The following is a 22,210-nucleotide window of genomic DNA, read 5'->3' as shown; positions in this document are numbered from 1 at the left end:
CTTGCAGAAGAAGTGGTGAATATTTTCCCCGCAGCGTTCAGGCTGATGAGAGTCAAAACAAAAAGGTTTCTCCCTACCCCCATGACACAGGATACAGCAATATTTACAATGGTTAAAAAAAAGTGCCAAATATCTTATTAAGTTTACAATTTCTTTCCATATCAGAAACTAACCTCTGATGTGAATATATGAATAGTACACAACAGAGAAAACACTATTTCATGCAGCTTGTTGCCATGTGCAACTGTCCTCTGTGCACCAGTTGTCTACAATTAAACTGTATTAAGCACACACCAAGTACTTACCTTCCATTGCAGAGGAATCCAAGGTTAATTGTGGAGGCTTTTGTTCTCCTCGGGACATCAGGCTTCTGCTTCCCTTCTCTCCTCCTGCTCCAGTTAGTACATAATCTTTCTGGCCCTCCTCCAGCGCTGTCTTTAGCTGCTGCTCATTCCCATTACAAGTGATCTGGAGACAACGACAACAAAGTAACATACTGCAATGCCATTTACAATATGAATACACAGTACAGTTCAAAGAATTCATTCTACCACAGGCCACAGCAAATTCCCCAATTCCACCACGTTTGGAGATTTTTAAACATTTCAATCATAAATCTGAAATACAAACAAGTTTACACAAGCTTTGAAAACATATGCTTAAATAAAATTTGCACTTACCGGCACTGATCAGAACCTTGTTTCACATTTACAAAAAGCTAATTAATTTGATAACTTTTGCTGTTGTTCTGAAGTGAATTCGTCAGCCTTCAACACTCTGAACTTGCCAAGTCCATGGAACATCAGTTGTAGGTTTCAGCATACATCACAAAACGAACAGACGAAAAAGGCTGCAGATTCTGGAATCTGAGAAGTATAAGCATCCGTTAGTCTCGTGAGACCACGGATTTGCGCCTTGGAAGGTTTCCAGGGCGCAGGCCTGGGCAAGGTTGTATGGACGACCTCCTCTCTCCACACCACCGATGTTGTCCAAGGGAAGGGCACTAGGGCCGATACAGCTTGGCACCGATGTCGTTGCACAGCAGTGTGTGGTTAAGTGCCTTGCTCAAGGACACAACACGCTGCCTCAGCTGAGACTCAAACTAGCGACCTTCAGATCACTAGACCGATGCCTTAACCACTTGGCCACGCACCAACACAATCCGATAAGTAAGTAAGTTGATAAGTGGAATAATATAAGGAAAGGACTCTAGACAGGTGGAACCAGTTGGGAGAGGGAATAGGAGACTCTATAGGTATAATGTAAGCAGATAGAACCAGATGGGGAGGAGAAATTCTGGCTGCATCGGGAGAGAGAAAGGAGCAGAGAAATACTACCGTGTTTCCACTTATCACCTTCCTTGTATCAGACTCCGGCACCTGCAGCCTCTTGTTCCAGCCCCCATCTCTACTTCCTACTTCCACCGTCCCCATGCCCCTTTTCCACTCTCTCCTTTTCTGTTTTTAGCAATCATCCACCAGCCACCGTCCCCCAACTCCGTCGCTCCCTTTCCCCCACCTGGCAGAAGAGATGCTGGAAAATGAGAAGGTGGTGATCTACTAAATCTAGACTAGGCAACCAAGTGCGAGAGCTTGCGAGCTGAAGAGTCAGCCACGATGATGACGCAAAGCATAAAAAGTTGGGAGCATGGCGCCACAGGCAATAACAGTGACATTAAAACAAGGAAGTGCAAAAAGAAGTGTGTGAATGTTACATTTGACATTTTGGGGAATGACATTGCAATGCAAGTCAATGAGAAGGGTAGGATTAAGCTTATATCATCTGATGAAGACAATGATAGAAGGCAGAAATTTGGATAAGCTGCAGTCACAGAAAACAAAAAAAACTGCAATTGTTGGAGATCTACATTTTCTGCTTTCACTAAATGGTAGGACTAAGAGTTATAGAACAGAGGAACCTAGGAGTGTAACTACATGGTTCCCTAAAAGTGGTATCACAGGCAGACAGGGTGGTGGAGTCAGCTTTTGCCACGTTGACCTTCATCAGTCAGGTCACTGAGTATAGAAGTCGGATGTTATGTTGCAGTTGTATTATGCACTGGTGAGGTCACATCTGGAACGTTGCATTCAGTTTTAATCACTGTGCTAGAGGACAGATGCCTTTCAGCTGGGAAGAGTGCAGAGCAGATTTACGAGGAAGCTATCGGGACAAGAGACTGAAATATGGATAGAGGTTGAGCAGTTTGGAACTTTATTCTTTCGTGTGTAGGAGATTGAAAGGTGATCGTCCAGAAGTGTATAAAATCATAAGGGGTATAGAAAGGATAAATGCAACAAATCTTTTCCCCAGGGTTGAGGAATCGAGAACTAGAGGACATTGGCCTTCGTAAATCAGGCCATTAAACATGTTGGTAGGTCATATTGTGGTTCTACAAGATGCTAGTGAGACTGCACTTTAAGTATTGTGTTCAATTTTGGTCACCCTGCTAAAGGAGATATGTTATTAAACTGGAAAGAGTTAAGAAAACATTTACAAGGATGTTGCCAGGACCTAAGCAATTGTAGGCAGAGGGTGGACAGTCACTGATGTTATTCTTTGGAGTGTAGGTGATGGATTGGATATAGTAACATGCAAAAGTTTGGGCACCCCTGGTCAAAATTTCTGTTACTGTGAATAGTTGAGTAGAAGATGAACTGATCTCCAAAAGTCATAAAATTAAAGATGAAACATTCTTTTCAACATTTTAAGCAAGATTAGTGTATTATTTTTGTTTTGTATAATTTTAGAGTGAAAAAAAGGGAAGAAGCACCATGCAAAAGTTTGGGCACCCCAAGAAATTTGAGCTCTCAGATAACTTTTACCAAGGTCTGAGACTTTAATTAGCTTGTTAGGGCTATGGCTTGTTCACAGTCATCGTTAGGAAAGGCCAGGTGATGCAAATTTCAAAGCTTTATAAATACCCTGACTCCTCAGACTTTGTCCCAACAATCAGCAGCCATGGGCTCCTCTAAGCAGCTGCCTAGCACTCTGAAAATCAAAATAAATGATGCCCACAAAGCAGCAGAAGGCTATATAGCAAAGTGTTTTCAGGTAGCCGTTTCCTCAGTCGTAATGTAATTAAGAAATGGCAGTTAACAGGAATGGTGGAGGTCAAGTTGAGGTCTGAAAGACCAAGAAAACTTTCCGAGAGAACTGCTCGTAGGAGTGCTAGAAAGGCAAATCAAAACCTCCGTTTGACTGCAAAAGACCTTCTGGAGTGGTGGTGCACTGTTCTACTGTGCAGCGACACCTGCACAAATATGACATTCATGGAAGAGTCATCAGAAGAAAACCTTTTCTGCGTCCTCACCACAAAATTCAGCATCAGAAGTTTGCAAAGGAACGTCTAAACAAGTTTGATGCATTTTGGAAACAAGTCCTGTGGACTGATGAAGTTAAAATAGAACTTTTTGGCCGTAATGAGCAAAGGTATGTTTGGAGAAAACAGCGTGCAAAATTTCATGAAAAGAACACCTCTCCACTGTTAAGCACGGGGGTGGATCGATCATGCTTTGGGCTTGTGTTGCAACCAGTGGCACAAGGAACATTTCACTGGTAGAGGGAAGAATGAATTCAATTAAGTACCAGCAAACTCTGGAAGCAAACATCACACTGTCTGTAAAAAAGCTGAAGGTGAAAAGAGGATGGCTTCTACAACAGGATAATGATCCTAAACACACCTCAAAATCCACAATGGACTACCTCAAGAGACGCAAGCTGAAGGTTTTGCCATGGCCCTCACAGTCCCCTGACCTAAACATCATCCAGAATCTGTGGATAGACCTCAAAAGAGCAGTGCATACAAGATAGCCCAAGAATCTCACAGAACTAGAAGCCTTTTGCAAGGAAGAATGGGTGAAAATCCCCCAAACAAGAATTGAAAGACTCTTAGCTGGCTATAGAAAGCGTTTACAAGCTGTGATATTTGCCAAAGGGGTTGTTACTAAGTACTGACCATGCAGGGTGGAAATGAGGTAATCTTTTACTCAGTTAGCTATTTACAGTAACAAAAATTTTGACCAGGGGTGCCCAAACTTATGCATACCACTGCATATTTTCCATAAAATCATGAGGGATTGGGAAATCAATAAGTAGCCGGCATAAGTTTACAGTGAGAGGGGAAAGGACTTAATATGAATTTGCAGGCCATCTGTGTATATGTGGAATGAGCTACCAGAAGTGGTACAATAATACCTTTAGACAGAACGGCAGGTAGATGGAGTTGAAAGGTTTAAAAGTTTATGGTTCACATGCTATTAAATGAGACTAGTTTGGATGGGGCATCTTGGTCTGTATGGACTAGCTGGTAGTTGGGCTGAAGGGCCTGGTTCCATGCCGAATAATTCTATGCTCTATGGCACAGGCTGAAGGTGAGAGGGGACAGTTTTAATCGGAACCTGAGAGACAAATTTTGCACCAAAGGATTGGTCAGTGTGTGTAAGATGGCAGATGCATTAACAATATTTAGACAAGTACACGGATAGAATGGGAATCCAAGCATGGACAAGTTGGTGCAAAAAATCCAATTCCATTATCTACCCCTTTAGCAAGTTGCTCATTGGCAGATAAACTGAAGGAGCTGGAGTTGGTATGGACCATGACACTGCCTGTGACAGAGGGGCATCGGTGCGAAGGAGGTGTGCCGTCTAACAGCGATTGATTGTCTTAATTGTTTTTCTTGTGATCACAAGACCCTGTTGGACATTGGTTTATTGACGAATGACGAGGGAGCTGCATAGTCTCGGTTGTAGTAAGGAATAGACCGCAAGCCATGGTGTCACCTATTTGCAGCCATGCAGGAGGAGACATTGGAATCAGGCACTCCACTGGAGTTCCGGAGGCTGTGTGGCACGGCATCCATGCTGGAGTCGGTGCTGCCCCCAGTGTTCACTTGGCAGAAGGCAACTTGTATTGTGTTCAAATGCAGACTGCTGCAACATTCATGGACTCAAGGACTTGGACTATACAGTATGTTTCTGTGTGATTGTATTTTACTGCTATCTTACATGTGCTATATGTGCCTTGTACTGTCTATTAATGTTAGCACTGTGCTTTGCAGATAAAACAATTCTTTATTATAATTGCTCTCTGTTCGCAGTCTGTGAGAAGAAGAAACATTTGATTACCTTCAATGCTGGTTTGTCTTCTCCATTGGTGGAGGAAGAGTCCTCAGCTGGCTGAGACACAATGACAAACTCTTCGCTGTTCAGTGTGGAAACAGAGTCTGAGGAACTGCTCACTTTCCTCAAACCAGCCTGGCCATCCATGTCTCAACAAATCACAGCAGCACCCTGAAAGATCAGATTGTGAGAGAGGATCTCTAAAAATATGTTATTTTTCTTCCATTTTCCACATTAAACTCCTTAGGGAGAAAGAAGCCATGGATGAGAAACTAGGTAAATAAAAGAAGCTAAATGCTAACAGAGTCAGTTAAATTAAACCATATTCTTTAAAAATTTAGAAAAAGTTCTCAGTCACCACTTGCATGGTCTTCAAATGCAAAATGTTTCTTGTTTAGGTTATTGCCAGTAATTCCTCACGCACTAAGTTCTGATCTGAAGTGTGAGGAGGATGCAGAACAAAGTTCAAAGTAAACATTATTATCAAAGTACATATGTCACCATATACAACCCTGAGATTCATTTTCCTATGGGCATACTCAGCAAACCTATAGAATAGTAACTATAACTGGATCAATGAAAAATCAACTGGAGTACAGAAGACAACAAACTGTGCAATTGCAAATATAAATAAATAGCAATAAATAATGAGAACATGAGATTACAAGATAAAGAGTCCTTAAAGTGAGATCATTGGTTGTGGGTACATATCAATGGATGGGCAAGTGAGGGTACGTCCACACTACACCGGATAATTTTGAAAACAAAGCTTTTTCTCTTCGTTTTGCCTTCCTGTCCACACTGAGCTGGCATTTTCAGCCTCCGAAAATGGAGATTTTCGAAAACGCTCTCCAGAGTGAATAAATCTGAAAACGCTTAATATCCGGCATAGTGTGTACGGGGTTAACGAAGAGATTTTAAAATGTTGTCATGACAACACCACAACAACAATGCTTTTTCTGCTTCTGCTTGGTACTGCGCGAGCTGTTATAACACGCAGTCAGTGTGAACGGCATGAGAGTTAAATTGTAAAGTGAGCTTTTTTTGACTATTTAAAAACGCTGTCATGACGTGCCGGAACAGACAGCCGCAGCACGGCATTTCGTTGTTTTCTTGAACACAACCACCTAACAATTTCAGAACAGACGGCAACGAGACTGAAGGGTTAAAAATGTACTCATCAACTACTTTGACCCATAACTTACTGAATAAATAAGTATACTCACTTTGCCCTGTTTTCTGTCCTTGCTTGTATGAAGGTGGTTCATCTGTTTATGCAAATACTTCTCTGACAATAGATGTGTAACAGCCTAATGTAACATTGTATGGAAATACAAGATAACACCGATGCAGACGTTTTTTACATTTAACAAGGTGCTTTATTATTGCAACAGAGTTAGTCAGTTTTTCAATGTTCGTCGTCAGCTGGGTCATACTGTCCGTGAACTCCCTGTCGGTTGCCTCCATACGCTCCAGTATTTGTTTTTTTTAGTTTTAAGTCCTCCTGCACGACAGCCAAGAGCAAGTCCTTTTAAGTTTTTCTACTCTGTAACTGGACGAACGCGCACCAAATATACCGTTTCCTCTTCACTTGTTTTCTGTGTGTCCTGCGCATGCCCAGTAGGAGGAGATTCGCCCAACTATCCGCCTAATGTGGACGGAGATATTTTGATAAACACTTAGTGTGGACACCTGTCGTTTTTACTCGAAACCGGCATTTTCAAAATTATCCGGCGTAGTGTGGACGTAGCCTGAGTGTAGTTATCCCCTTTGTCCAAGAGCCTGATGATTGAGCTCAAGAGGGGTACAATTAGATAAAGTCAATGGATGAGGATGTGGCAGGTTAAATGTAACACTAAAGGAGGGGACATCCCCATTGATTAAATAAAAATAAAAATATGGAGTATTTCTTAAATGGTAAAATGATTGAAAGATGTTGATGTCTGGGTGCAGGATATGGGTGTCCCTACAAATAAATCACTGAAAGTTAACATGCAGGGAAATAATTAGGGAGATAAACTATATGTTGGCCTTTATTGCAAGGAGATTTAAGTTCAAGACTAAAGACATCTTACTGCAGTAATAAAAAAAGCATTACTGAGACTGGGCCTAGAATATCTGGTCTCTCTAAACTTGCAAAAGAGGAAGTGCAATTAGCTTTGCCAGAATGACTCTTAAAATGGCAGATCTGTCCTAAGAGGAAAGATTAAGCAGACCAGGCATAGAGTTCAGTTCAGAACAGGAATTCTGCAGATGCTGGAAATTCAAGCAACACACATCAAAGTTGCTGGTGAACGCAGCAGGCCAGGCAGCATCTATAGGAAGAGGCGCAGTCGACGTTTCAGGCCGAGACCCTTCGTCAGGACTAACTGAAGGAAGAGTGAGTAAGGGATTTGAAAGCTGGAGGGGGAGGGGGAGATGCAAAATGATAGGAGAAGACAGGAGGGGGAAGGATAGAGCCGAGAGCTGGACAGGTGATAGGCAAAAGGGGATACGAGAGGATCATGGGACAGGAGGTCCGGGAAGAAAGACGGGGGGGGGGGGGTGACCCAGAGGATGGGCAAGAGGTATATTCAGAGGGACAGAGGGAGAAAAAGGAGAGTGAGAGAAAGAATGTGTGCATAAAAAAGAGTAACAGATGGGGTACGAGGGGGAGGTGGGGCCTAGCGGAAGTTAGAGAAGTCAATGTTCATGCCATCAGGTTGGAGGCTACCCATACGGAATATAAGGTGTTGTTCCTCCAACCTGAGTGTGGCTTCATCTTTACAGTAGAGGAGGCCGTGGATAGACATGTCAGAATGGGAATGGGATGTGGAATTAAAATGTGTGGCCACTGGGAGATCCTGCTTTCTCTGGCGGACAGAGCGTAGATGTTCAGCAAAGCGGTCTCCCAGTCTGCGTCGGGTCTCACCAATATATAAAAGGCCACATCGGGAGCACCGGACGCAGTATATCACCCCAGTCGACTCACAGGTGAAGTGATGCCTCACCTGGAAGGACTGTTTGGGGCCCTGAATGGTGGTAAGGGAGGAAGTGTAAGGGCATGTGTAGCACTTGTTCCGCTTACACGGATAAGTGCCAGGAGGGAGATCAGTGGGGAGGGATGGGGGGGACGAATGGACAAGGGAGTTGTGTAGGGAGCGATCCCTGCGGAATGCAGAGAGAGGGGGGGAGGGAAAGATATGCTTAGTGGTGGGATCCCGTTGGAGGTGGCGGAAGTTACGGAGAATAATATGTTGGACCCGGAGGCTGGTGGGGTGGTAGGTGAGGACCGGGGGAACCCTATTTCTAGTGGGGTGGTGGGAGGATGGAGTGAGAGCAGATGTACGTGAAATGGGGGAGATGCGTTTAAGAGCAGAGTTGATAGTGGAGGAAGGGAAGCCCCTTTCTTTAAAAAATGAAGACATCTCCCTCGTCCTAGAATGGAAAGCCTCATCCTGAGAGCAGATGCGGCGGAGACGGAGGAATTGCGAGAAGGGGATGGCGTTTTTGCAAGAGACAGGGTGAGAAGAGGAATAGTCCAGATAGCTGTGAGAGTCAGTAGGCTTATAGTAGACATCAGTGGATAAGCTGTCTCCAGAGCTCGGAAATGGACCAGGTAAACTTGAGGGCAGGGTGAAAGTTGGAGGCAAAGTTAATAAAGTCAACGAGTTCTGCATGCGTGCAGGAAGCAGCGCCAATGCAGTCGTCGATGTAGCGAAGGAAAAGTGGGGGACAGATACCAGAATAGGCACGGAACATAGATTGTTCCACAAACCCAACAAAAAGGCAGGCATAGCTAGGACCCATACGGGTGCCCATAGCTACACCTTTAGTTTGGAGGAAATGGGAGGAGCAAAAGGAGAAATTATTAAGAGTAAGGACTAATTCTGCTAGACGGAGCAGAGTGGTGGTAGAGGGGAACTGATTAGGTCTGGAATCCAAAAAGAAGCGTAGAGCTTTGAGACCTTCCTGATGGGGGATGGAAGTATATAGGGACTGGACATCCATGGTGAAAATAAAGCGGTGGGGGCCAGGGAACTTAAAATCATCGAAAAGTTTAAGAGCGTGAGAAGTGTCACGAACATAGGTCGGAAGGGATTGAACAAGGGGTGATAAAACAGTGTCGAGGTATGCAGAAACGAGTTCGGTGGGGCAGGAGCAAGCTGAGACAATAGGTCGGCCAGGACAGGCAGGTTTGTGGATCTTGGCTAGGAGGTAGAAACGGGAAGTGCGGGGTGTGGGAACTATAAGGTTGGTAGCAGTGGATGGGAGATCCCCTGAGCGGATAAAGTCGTTGATAGTGTGGGAGACAATGGCCTGGTGCTCCTTAGTGGGGTCACGATCGAGGGGTAAATAAGAGGAGGTATCCGCGAGTTGTCGCTCTGCCTCGGCAAGGTAGAGGTCAGTACGCCAGACTACAACAGCACCCCCTTTATCAGCGGGTTTAATAATAATGTTAGGATTAGTACGGAGGGAGTGGAGAGCAATAGAGTTCAGTAGAATGAAATGCTGGAATATACTACACTTTTACAAGCCTGATGGGATAGATGAGGAACTGATTAATTTTCCTTGCTGGGTGTCTAGAACCAAGGATTATAATTTGAAACTAAGAGGTTCATCATTCAGGACTGGAATTAAGAAAACTCACATTCACCTAAAGGATGCTGAATCACTACCCAAGATGCTGCAGATGCTCAGTCATTACATATATTCAAGGCAGGAAGGAACAGATTTTTAATTATTGGAGAAAATCAAGCATTATGGCAGGGAGATTCAAGAGACTGGGATCTGGAACAACACACAAGGCGCCGGAGGAACTCAGTCTCAATGGAGGGAAGTGGACAGTTGATGTATTGGATTGAGACCATATATCTGCACTGATCCAAAACATTGACTGTCCATTGCCCTCTATAGATGCTGTCTGACCCGGTTAGTGTAGGGAAGTGGTGCAGAACTGAAAATTTGTTAGAGCAGATAAAAACACCTTATTACCTTATGGCCTATTCCTGTTTGTGCACTTGTGAGCACTTAGTGAAAAGCCTCATTTACACATAATGAATATGCAGCCTTTGCTGGTTGGCTGCCAGTGATGAATGGTGTTCCACAGGGGTCTGTGTTGGGACTGAATATTTTTATGTTACATGTCAATGATTTGGATTATGGAATTAATGACTTTGTTGCAAAGTTTGCAGGCAACATGAAGACAGGCATTGAGGAAGTATAGGACAACAGAAGGACTTCGACAGATTAGGAGAATGGGTAAAGTGGCAGATGAAATAGAGTATCGGGAAGTGTATGGTCACGCACATTAGTAGAAGAAATGAAAGGTAGACTATCTTCTAAGTGCAGAGAAAATACAAAAAAAAACTGAGATGTAAAGGGACTTGGGAGTCCTTGTGCAGGATTCTCTAAAGGTTACTTTGCAGGTTGAGCCTGTGGTGAGATGAGAAAGACAAATGTGATGTTAGCATTCACTTTAAGGAATAGAATACAAGGGCAAGGATGTAATGTTAAGACTTTATAAAGTACCAGTGAGGCCTCACTTGGAGTATTATGGGCAGATTTGGGCCCCTTATCTTAGAAAGGATGTGCTGAATCTGGAGGGGATTCAAAGAAGGTTCACGAAAATGATTCCAGGATTGAATGGCTTGTCATGTCAAGATGGTTCTGGGTCTGTATTCACTTGAATTCAGAAGAATGAAAGGTTACTGCAATGAAGCCCATCAAATGGTGAAATGTCTTGATAGAGTGGATACTTCCTATGATGAGAGAGTCTAAGGCCAGAGGACATAGTCTCAGAATAGAGGTGCATCCTTTTAGAATGGAGATGAGGAGAAATTTCTTGAGCCAGAGAGTGGTGAATCTGTGGAATTCTTTGCCACAGGCAGCTGTGGATGACAAATCTTTATGTATATTTGGCAGAGGTTGATACATTCTTGATTGGTCAGGGCATGAAGGGATTCAGAGAGAAGGCTGGAGATTGGGGCTAAGAAGAAAATTGGATGAGTAACGATGAAATGGTGGTGCAGACTCGATGGGCCAAATGGCCTAATTCTGCTCCTATGTCTTATGGTATGATAGGCAGGATCAAGCGGCATTATACCACCTAAATAGAAAAGACAGCCTCTGTAAATACGACAGTTTAGAAAGCTAATGGGGCCAAACATTAAAAGAGCAGCTTTATTTACTGTCTAAACTTCCCCCTTTTCCCTTCAGCTATCACTTTGCCTCAGTGGGGAATGAGGAATGCACTAATCTGGCAATACGGGAGAGCTAGAATAGTACATACATTCAAGCCTGACAAAAGCTTTTGGATTTTACTAAGTGACAGGATAGGTTTGAATAGCCAAGTAACCTTCTCTTTCCATCTTTTATATATCGAGAATTGGGTTAAATTGTCAATGGACTAATTGATGTGATCGCTGGTTTAAGACAAACAATGTGCCTGTTCTGTGTGCTAGCCCTACCATTCCACAAACAAAACAAGTTGCCTTGTAATTAATGAATAGAGTACACAGGAAGTCATTCCTGCCTGTGGCCATCAAACTTTACAACTCCTCCCTTGGAAGGTCAGACACCCTGAGCCAATAGGCTGGTCCTGGTCTTATTTCCTGGCATAATTTACATATTACTATTTAATTATTTATGGTTTTATTACTATTTAAAATTATTTATGGTGCAACTGTAACGAAAACCAATTTCCCCCAGGATCAATAAAGTATGACTATGACTACATGCAACTTTTTCCATTCAAACAAGAGCAAATTAATACTTGCCTCGTTTCCATCTAATGTTCTAAACACAGTTTGAATGGTGTATATGACAGCAACACATTAAAGAAACTATGAGTAACAGGATTAAAATAAATTAACTTGCTTCCCCTTCTAAATGTGGCATTGAAAAGTTAGCTGAAAGAATGGTAGTGGTACATTGGTGATTTTATTACAAAAGAAGTGGGAAACCATAAATAAATTTGCTCTGGTGAAAAAATTAGCCAATAAACTTCAGATTAAGCACAAATTGGCACACTTTAAAGAGGAATAAGGGGGTCACACACTCCTTGAAAAATATCCAAATATTAAAGAGGAACATGGGGGTATGAACTCACATCATTAGGAGCAAGGACACATATCAAGCTATAAAAAGCCCAAGTACTGGGATTCACTTCCAGAGAACTCATTTGAAAGGCACAGGACTTATATTCAACTCCTAGAGAACCTCAGTTGAACAACATGAAAGGCAGGGAGTGATTCTGCTGAGTTATATTTTGTTTTATCTAGCAATACAGCACAGAACAGGCCCCTCCAAGTAGCTGCACCGCCCAACAACCCACCTATTTAACCCTAGCCTAATCACAGGACAATTTACAATGAATAATTAACCTACTAACCAGTACATCTGTAGACTGTGGAAGGAAACCGCAGTAACCGGAGGAAACTCATGCACACACGGGAAGAACATTCACACTTTCTTATAGAGGATGCCGGAACTGAAACACGAACTCTGATGCCCCGAACTGTAATGGTGACGTGCTAACCATTTTTATGACATTTTATGGAAAATTTGATAAGTTAGACATTATTTCAGCCGGCACTCCACAACAGAATTAGGGGTCATAAATTCATTGCTATTAATAAATCAGATACAAAATTCAAGAGAAGCCACTTTACCTCAGTATTTAAAATGTGTATCCCACTCACATGACTTAGGTAGCTAGCAGAACCTGGAAGGATACATTGATGTGATGAAGGGTGCCTCAATTACAGCATAAACTGGGCTCAGTATCCTACTTCCGTGTTACAAAAACAGCATCACTGTGCAATAATCAGCATTCAGCCTTATCCTTCCACTCCTGGTGCACTGCCTCAGCTTGCATCCACCCCCAGAACTCCACTCCAAGATGTTTGTTTGCAGCTTGTTCTTCAAAGCCTCACCCAACACTTCGATCACAAAGAAATATTAAGTCTTAAAAGTTTCAAATTTGAGGGAATGTACCATACACTTCGCTTGTTCCAGGTTTGCATAGTTGAGGATGTTTTAAATAAAATAATCTTTGCTCAGATGGATGAATCCAAACAAGCAGCAAGATATCGAAATTAAAGGGGAATGGTAGATCTGGAACAAATTCCGTGAAAGGCTTTTTATGCTTGAACTTGTGAAAATATCAAAACTGAAATCAATGGAAATTCATTAGCAATCCAGATTAGTACTATAAGGCTAATTAGAATAGGAATCAGAATCAGGTTTATTGTCTCTCACATTAATGGTGAAATTTGTTTTGTGGCGGGCATAACAAATACCAAAGTCAGAATTAGTAAATTCAACCCAACAGTCTAGCAATAATAGTAATTCAAAACCCATGACAGTAGCTGTAGAATTCAAATTTAGTTAACTAAGTGGATTAGTTAATCTCCATAATGGTGAACATGAAGATACTAGATGTTCATGGTTTTACTGTGATGTAGATAACCTGCTCACTCATGACACCACACAATGGAGAAAATTTCTGCCCAATCTTCCTACAACAATGTAGCTATGAATTGTCCTCTTCAAATAAATGCTTAAACAACACACCAAGGTGCATCAATCTTTGTGCTGGCATCAAAACTGACCTAGCACAGTCCTCCACGTCGACATCTGGAGAATGGTATTTAAACTAGGACTGTTTTCTTACAGGAAAACAACCCGTTGCAAAAAAAACCCAGAAAATGCTGAAATGCTGGGAACACCCAGCAGGTCAGACAGGATCTTTGACTTTAAACATAAACTCTATTTCTCTTCCAAAAGATGTCCCCTCATCCACTGGGTGTTTCCAGCACTGTGTATTAATTTGCATTTTTTTGACAGCCTATTTCACTTGTACTCACAGAATTGCAGATGAAAACAATGAAAACAAAAAAAATCCTGCAGATGCTGTAATCTGAAACAAAAATTAAACACCAGAAGAACTCAGTGGGTTGAGCAGCATCTGTAGAGGCAAAAGGTGTAAATTGATTTGATTGAGAACTTGCATCGGGATCATCCTCCTCAACCAAAATTGTCAACATACACCTATTTCACATTGTAGGGTCAGGAAGATGGTATCCACTTATTTCAACAGCAGGCAAATTGCAGTAGCACAAGGTTGTGTAGAATGCTAGAGATGATGCATGTCATGACCACCCCTTCGAAGCACTTCATGACAGTAGATGTCAGAATCACTGGGCAGTATTCATTACCTTGTCTTACTTGGGTATTAGTATGATAGTGATCTTCTTAAAGCCGAAGGGAACCACGGCCTGCAGCAGGGAGTTAAGAATGTTTGCAAATACAAGCTGCCAGATGATCCACACAGGATCTAAGTGAACAGTCAGGAACACCATCCAGGCGCAATGTTTTTCACAGGGTCAACCTTCAGACTGATCTTACTCCCATGACAATGACAATAAATTCAGGTGCACGAGAGACTGTTAGGATGGGTGGTGACCTACCAATTCCCTTCTGTTCAAAACATGAATAGAATGTGTTAAATGCATCGGGAAGGAATGTGCTGTTGTTGGCAATGCTGTCCAACTTTATTTTGTAACCCATTATAGTATGTAGACCCTGCCACAACTGACAGCTGGACTGGGACTGTCTCTCAGCATGGTTCTACGAAGGTCAATTTTGATTTCTTATAAAGGACAGAGTCACCTGATTTGAATGGGGCAGACCTAGATTTCATGGTTTCCAATTGTCACCCAGATTGTGCACTTTGATACACAGTTCTCAGACTTGTACTTCCACTCCTTTTACCTGTCTTTCAAAATTTTAATTAATTTTTTGTGTGTTAGCATTGCTGGGTGTGAATTTCAAAACTGATTAAACTTTAATAAATACCTATACATCCACAAAAACTAAAACTGTTTGAAATTCAATTCCATTATCCAACTTTATTTTATAGTAATATATATATTTTATTTCTTAAAATAACCAGCTCAATTCTGCCTCCAAATAAAGCTGCCAAATTCTAACAGGGAACTTTTCAAGATGATGGAAAAACAAGAGCGTGGGACAAGTTCCACAGCTTTGCCAAAGGGCCAAAACAGGCACCATATAATTCAATAACCTCAAAACACTCCCCAAAACAGCAAAGATCAGTGTTTACTGCCATTGATTTTGAAAAAGCAAACACAGCAAAATAGCCATTACAGCATGTTTTTTGAAAGTCATAGCTTAGTACAAAATTAAATCATGCATGACAATTCAATCTGTTTTACTGCACACATATTTTAAAAAATGCAGCCATTCTGAACTCACAAATGACCACACAAAGTCAATTTTTATTAGGCTGTTCACATTGAGTTCTCAGTTTAAGGAAAATTTGGACTGATGCTGCAGACTAATACACAGTTGATAATTCAAAAAAGTACATGCTATTTTCAGAACTGCAGCCAGTTGTTCAATAAGATTCACGCAATGTGGTCAATATTCCATATTTTGACCACAGAGCTGTAGAGTTGAAATCCAGAAGCTTCCAAGCATCCAGCCAAGTTGTCCCAATATAGAAGTCTTAAACAGATAACATTTGATCAACCACAGAAAAATTACTAATCAAAAAGATGAACAATGGTAATTCCTATATAATCAAGGTACTTCCAATAATTATTTCATTTCATTATTAACTTGAAGCACAAAGAAATTAAAAGCAAATAAATATTTCCAAAAATTTAGTTGCTCACTTCAACACAATCCATGCCACATACAATATTGAAACAAACTGGAATGAAGCCACCAATTGGAACAGACACATTTCAAAGCTTGCCTCAACTCTGCCTATTCCATATTTTGACCACATAGCTGCTTTGTGAAAATCTTCTCTCCCAGCTGTGGTATTGTGAATTGAACTCCAAAAGCTTCCAACCCTCCAGCCAATTTGTCCCAATATAAATGCAACACTACCCAACAATATGGAAAACAACCCAACAATATCCCTTCCACTAATAGCAGAACAAATCGAATCTGGCTAACTGCTGCTTACTCAGGTCATTTAAAGTGATGGAAGTGATGGATCCTGATGTTGGGGCTCAGCCCAAAACATCAACTATCCCTTTGCCTCTACAAATACTGTCTAATGCATTGAGTTACTCAGGCAGTTTGCTTTTTGGTGATGAAAAGTATTGTTGACAATGCTAACAACTGGAACTTACTCCCTGATAACCTGCACACCAATGCTCACTTTGGGATTTACTTGCACCACTTGGTTGCACAGCTCATCACAGCCTTAGTCCAAAGATGAACCAAAGAGCTGAATTCCACAAGTGAAGGAAGAGCAACTGCCATGGCAACAGAGCAGCTTTTAACAAAGTGCAGCATTAAGTACAGGTGTCCCCCGCATTTCGAACGTTCACTTTATGAAACCTCGCTGTTACAAAAGACCTGTTTTCGCTAACAGAAGGTGTTTTCATTGTTACGAAAAAAAAGAAAGCGCACGCCCCGAGCAGCCAAGCTCCTCCCCCTGGAACTGCATTCTAGCCGGCATTACTTAAACACGTGCCTCTGAGCAGCCGTTAGCAAGATGAGTTCTAAGGTATCGGAAAAGCCTAAAAGAGCTCGTAAGGGTGTTACACTTAGCGTAATTCTAGACATAATTAAGCGTTTCAATCGTGGTGAACGAAGTAAGAACAAAGTGAGTTTGGCTTGTGGAAGTTGACGAAGCTGATTTTGAAGAGGTTTTGGCATCCCATGACCAAGAACTGATAGATGAACAGCTGATGCAATTGGAAGGAAAGGATAACAATTGAAAGAGAATGCAGTAGTGAACGGACCGAGAGTGAAGTTGTCCAGGAACTGAACATGAAGCAACTGCATGAGATGATACAAAAATGCACGAGGCTAAGCAGTCAAGCTAGCCTTCCACATCAGCCACAGCAGATGACGAACCTCAACCTTCGACATCGAGGCAGGCAGACAAAGAAGACAACCTGCCTGCCCTGATGGAAACAGAAGACGATGAGAGACACCCCAGTGTCCCACCACCCTAACCCCTGGGCTGCCGACCGATACATTACCGCGGAGAATGCAGCAGTAGCTGGGACGCACCCAACATATCTTTAAGAAAAAAGCTGAAATAAACAAGCTAATTAATTAGGTGCCGCCCGGCACGTAAATGTCAACCCAGATCAGAGGCGATTGCCAATTGCGTCGCCTCTGATCTACATATTGGCAGTGTCTACGCGGATCTCTACACCATAGCCTGATGCGCACCTCTCCCAAAATGTAACTACGCGTCGCGGCAACGCAGACCGCAACAACTGTGATTGGTCCGCTTGGTAGCCTCGCATTTCCTCCTACGCTGCAGTAGCTTCCCATCCAGTGACTGAAGAGCAGGGAAGATACTCTGGCTGCAATGCTTTCCATAAAGCTTTACAGACCTCCGAAATTATGGAGGACACGTTTTGCTTTTACAAAAAAAGACGCTCGCTTAAACTTGTTTACCCCGAAAAACACTACCATCACCATGAAGCCTCGTACGGGCAGGTGTGTGCGCATGCGTGTACGTGCCCGAACTGCAAAGCAACGCAGACACACCAACGCACAAGTATAAATGCTCACAACGGCGTAGCCCACTTGCATAGGCTATGGCGTAAGCTGGTACACACAAGTATAAATCAGCCTTCAGTAGGAGAGCATTTTGGAGATAGTGATCACAATTCTATCTCCTTTACCATAGCATTGGAGAGGGATAGGATGCATGGCAGAAACGTGGCAAATGTTCAGGGGATATTTGCATGGCATTCCAATGAAACAGGGAAAAGATGGTAAGGTACAGGAACCATGGTGCACAAAGGCTGTAGAAAATCTAGTCAAGAAGAAAAGAAAAACTTACAAAAGGTTCAAAAAACTAGGTAATGATAGAGTTACTTTATACTTTATAGTCGCCAAACAATTGGTATTGGTACAATCATCACAGCGATATTTGATTCTGGATTACAAACATTAAATATTAAAAATATTAAAAATAGTTAAAATTAGTAAACATTAAAAATTTAAATTATAAATCATAAATAGAAAATAGAAAAATGGGAAGTAAGGTAGTGCAAAAAAACTGAGAGGCAGGTCCGGATATTTGGAGGGTACAGCCCAGATCCGGTCAGGATCCGTTCAGCAGTCTTATCACAGTTGGAAAGAAACTGTTCCCAAGTCTGGCCGTATGAGTCTTCAAGCTCCTGAACCTTCTCCCGGAGGGAAGAGGGACGAAAAGTGTGTTGGCTGGGTGGGTCATGTCCTTGATTATCCTGGCAGCACTGCTCCGACAGCATGCGGTGTAAAGTCAGTCCACGGACAGAAGATTGGTTTGTGTGATGTGCTGCGCCGTGTTCACGATCTTCTGCAGCTTCTTTCGGTCTTGGACAGGACAACTTCCATACCAGGTTGTGATGCACTCTAGAAGAATGCTTTCTACGGTGCATCTATAAAAATTAGTGAGGGTTTTAGGGGACAGGCCAAATTTCTTTAGTTTTCTCAGGAAATAAAGGCGCTGGTGGGCCTTCTTGGCAGTGAACTCTGCTGGGTTGGACCAAGTCAGGTCATTTGTGATATTGACCCCAGGGAACTTAAAGCTTTTGACCTGTTTCACTTGCGCGCCACCGATGTAAATTGGGTCATGCGGTCCGCTACTCCTTCTGAAGTCAACAACCAATTGCTTCATCTTGCTGACGTTGAGGGATAGGTTATTGTCTTCGCACCATGCCACCAGGTTCTTAATTTCTTCTCTGTACTCAAACTCATCATTACCCGAGGTACGGCCTACAATTGTTGCGTCATCAGCAAACTTATATATTGAGTTTGATGGAAACTTAGCTACACAATCATGTGAGTACAGCAGGGGGCTGAGTATACAGCCTTGTGGGGCACCGGTGCTCAGAGTGATTGTAGAGGAGAGCTTGTCCCCTGTTTTTACAGCCTGGATCCCGTCTGGGAGGAAGTTGAAGATCCAGCTGCAGATCTGAGTGCTAAGGCCCAGGTTCCGGAGCTTAGGAATCAGTGATGGTATTAACGGCAGAGCCGTAGTCAATGAAAAGGAGCCTTATGTATGCGTCTTTATTCTCCAGGTGTTCTAAGGAGGAATGTAGAGCCAGAGAGATGGCATCTGCCGTTGACCTGTTGCTCCGGTAGGCGAATTGCAAAGTGTCGAGGTTGACCAGTAGGGTGTGGTTGATGTGTGCCATAACCAATCTCTCGAAGCACTTCATAGCAATTGATGTCAGAGCCACAGGTCGATAGTCATTCAGGCATGCCACCTTGCTCTTCTTCGGCACTGGGATTATTGTTGCCTTCTTAAAACACAAGGGGATCTTAGACTGAAGCAAGGAGCAGTTGAAGATGTCAGCAAACACTCCAGCTAGCTCGCTTGCACAGGCCCGGAGAACCCGTCCTGGGATGCCATCTGGGCACGCCGCATTCCTTGGATTTATCTTCAGGAAGGCCCTTCTAACGTCCTCCTCAGTGACGATGAATCTCGATGCCACCAGGTCCGGTTCATCCGGAGGGAGCAGGACGCTCCTCTTCTGTTCGAATCTTGCGTAGAATATGTTAAGTTCGTCAGGAAGAGAAGCGCCACAGTTATTGATATTCCCAGCCTTTTCTTTGCGCCCAGTGATCTCATTTAGACCCTGCCATAGTCTACTGGCATCCCTTTGGTTAGCCTGGGCTTCCAACTTGGCTCCATATTGCCTCTTGGCGTCCTTAATGGCTTTCCGGACTTCACGCCTGGATTCCGTGTAGCGACTGGTATCTCCTGACCTAAAAGCCGCAGCTCTAGCCTTTAAAAGGGACTTGACCTCATAATTCATCCAAGGTTTCCGGTTAGGGAATACCCGGATCGTCTTGCGAGACACACAGTCCTCCGTGCATTTCCAAATAAAGTCCATGACAGCTGAGGCATACTCATCGAGGTCAGCTGCTGAGTCCTTGAATACTAACCAGTCCACCAACTCAAAGCAGTCACGGAGGACCTCATCTGTTTCCTCCATCCAACGCAACACTACTTTTGACACCTTGACCTCCTGCTTCAGTTTCTGTTTGTAAGCCGGGAGGAGGAATATGGCCTGATGGTCGTAGTGAGATAGAAGATTAAAAGGCTAGAAGGAAGGAGTTTAAGAATGAAATTAGGGGAGCCAGAAGGGTTTATGAGAAGTCCTTGGCGAGCAGGATTAAGAAAAAACCCAAGGCATTCTAGAAGTACGTGAAGAGCAAGAGGATAAGATGTGAGAGAATAGGACCAATCAAGTGTGACAGTAGAAAAGTGTGTATTGAACTGGAGGAGGTAGCGGAGGTACTTAATGAATACTCACTACAGAAAAGGATCTTGGCAATTGTAGGGATGACTTACAGCGGATTGAAAAGCTTAAGCATGTAGACATTAAGAAAGAGGATGTGCTGGAGCTTTTGGAAAGCATCAAGTTAGATAAGTCACTGGGACCGGACGAGATATAACTCAGGCTACTGTGGGAGGCGAGGGAGGAGATTGTTGAGCCTCTGGCGATGATCTTTGCATCATCAATGGGGAAGGGAGAAGTTCGGAGGATCGGAGGTTTGCAAATGTTGTTCCCTTATTCAAGAAAGGGGGTAGAGATAGCCCAGGAAATTATAGACCAGTGAGTCTTACTTCAGTGGTTGGTAAGTGGATGGAGAAGATACTGAGAAGCAGGGTTTATGAACATTTGGTTAGGCATAGTATGATTAGGAATAGTCAGCATGGCTTTGTCAAAGGAAGATCATGCCTTTGATAGTCATAGTCATACTTTATTGATCCCAGGGGGAAATTGGTTTTCATTACAGTTGCACTATAAATTATTAAATAGTAATAAAACCATAAATAATTAAATAGTAATATGTAAATTATGCCAGGAAATAAGTCCAGGACCAGTCTATTGGCTCAGGGATCTGACCCTCCAAGGGAAGAGCTGTAAAGTTTGATGGCCACAGGCAGGAATGACTTCCTATGACGCTCTGCGTTGCATCTCGGTGGAATGAGTCTCTGGCTGAATGTACTCCTGTGCCCAACCAGTACATTATGTAGTGGATGGGAGACATTGTCCAAGATGGCATGCAACTTGGACAGCATCCTCTTTTCAGACACCATCGTGAGAGAGTCCAGTTCCATCCCCACAACATCACTGGCCTTACGAATGAGTTTGTTGATTCTGTTGGTGTCTGCTACCCTCAGCCTGCTGCCCCAGCACACAACAGCAAACATGATCGCACTGGCCACCACTTACAAGCCTGACTGAATTTTTTGAGGATGTGACTAAACACATTGATGAAGAAAGAGCAGTAGATGTAGTGTATATAGATTTCAGCAAGGCATTTGATAAGGTACCCCATGCAGGGCTTATTGAGAAAGTAAGGAGGCATGGGATCCAAGGGGACATTGCTTTGTGAATCCAGAATTGGCTTGCCCACAGAAGGCAAATAGTGGTTGTAGACGGGTCATATTTTGCATGGAGGTCCGTGGAGGTGTGCCTCAGGGGTCTGTTCTGGGACCCCTTCTCTTTGTGATTTTTATAAATGACCTGGATGAGGAAGTGGAGGGATGGGTTATTAAATTTGCTGATGATACAAAGGTTAGGTGTGTTGTGGATAGTGTGGAGGGCTGTCAGAGGTTACAGCGGGACATTGATAGGATGCAAAACCGTGCTAAGAAGTGGCAGATGGAGTTCAACCCAGATAAGTATGAGGTGGTTCATTTTGGTAGGTCAAATATGATGGCAGAATATAGTATTAATGGTAAGACTCTTGGCAGTGTGGAGGATCAAAGGGATCTTGGGGTCCGAGTCCACAGGACACTCAAAGCGGCTGCATAGGTTGACTGTGTGTTTAAGAAGGCATATGATATATCGACCTTCATCAACTGTGGATTTCAGTTCAAGAGCCCAGAGGTAATGTTACAGCTATATAGGACCCTTGTCAGACCACACTTGGAGTATTGTGCTCAGTTCCAGTCACCTCACTACAGGAAGGATGTGGAAACTATAGAAAGGGTGCAAAGGAGATTTAGAAGGATGTTACCTGGATTGGGGAGAATGCATTATAAGAATAAATTGACTGAACTCGGCCTTTGCTCCTTGGAGCAACGGAGGATGAGA

At 43.0% G+C, this 22,210-nt stretch overlaps 1 protein-coding gene across 3 annotated transcripts in view; it reads right to left on the bottom strand.

Moving 5' to 3' along the window:
* Positions 1–22,210, bottom strand: part of rabgap1l (RAB GTPase activating protein 1-like) — a 586,024-nt gene that overhangs the window by 560,407 nt on the left and 3,407 nt on the right. For 2 of the 3 annotated variants that reach the window (XM_063063651.1, XM_063063652.1), the window contains exons 2-3: positions 5,127–5,291; positions 306–468 (exon numbers count right to left, since the gene is read on the bottom strand). In XM_063063651.1, the coding sequence (XP_062919721.1) occupies positions 306–468; positions 5,127–5,267 (304 nt within the window). In that variant the 5' untranslated portion in view covers positions 5,268–5,291. Of the gene's footprint in view, positions 1–305; positions 469–5,126; positions 5,292–22,210 lie in introns of those variants that run through there. The other variant, XM_063063655.1, reaches the window with a different exon arrangement.

Source organism: Mobula hypostoma, chromosome 12 (genome assembly GCF_963921235.1).
Source record: "Mobula hypostoma chromosome 12, sMobHyp1.1, whole genome shotgun sequence".
Classification (NCBI taxonomy): domain Eukaryota; kingdom Metazoa; phylum Chordata; class Chondrichthyes; order Myliobatiformes; family Myliobatidae; genus Mobula; species Mobula hypostoma.
Note: the sequence above shows the minus strand (reverse complement) of the source record. Positions and strands in the feature narration are given on the sequence as shown.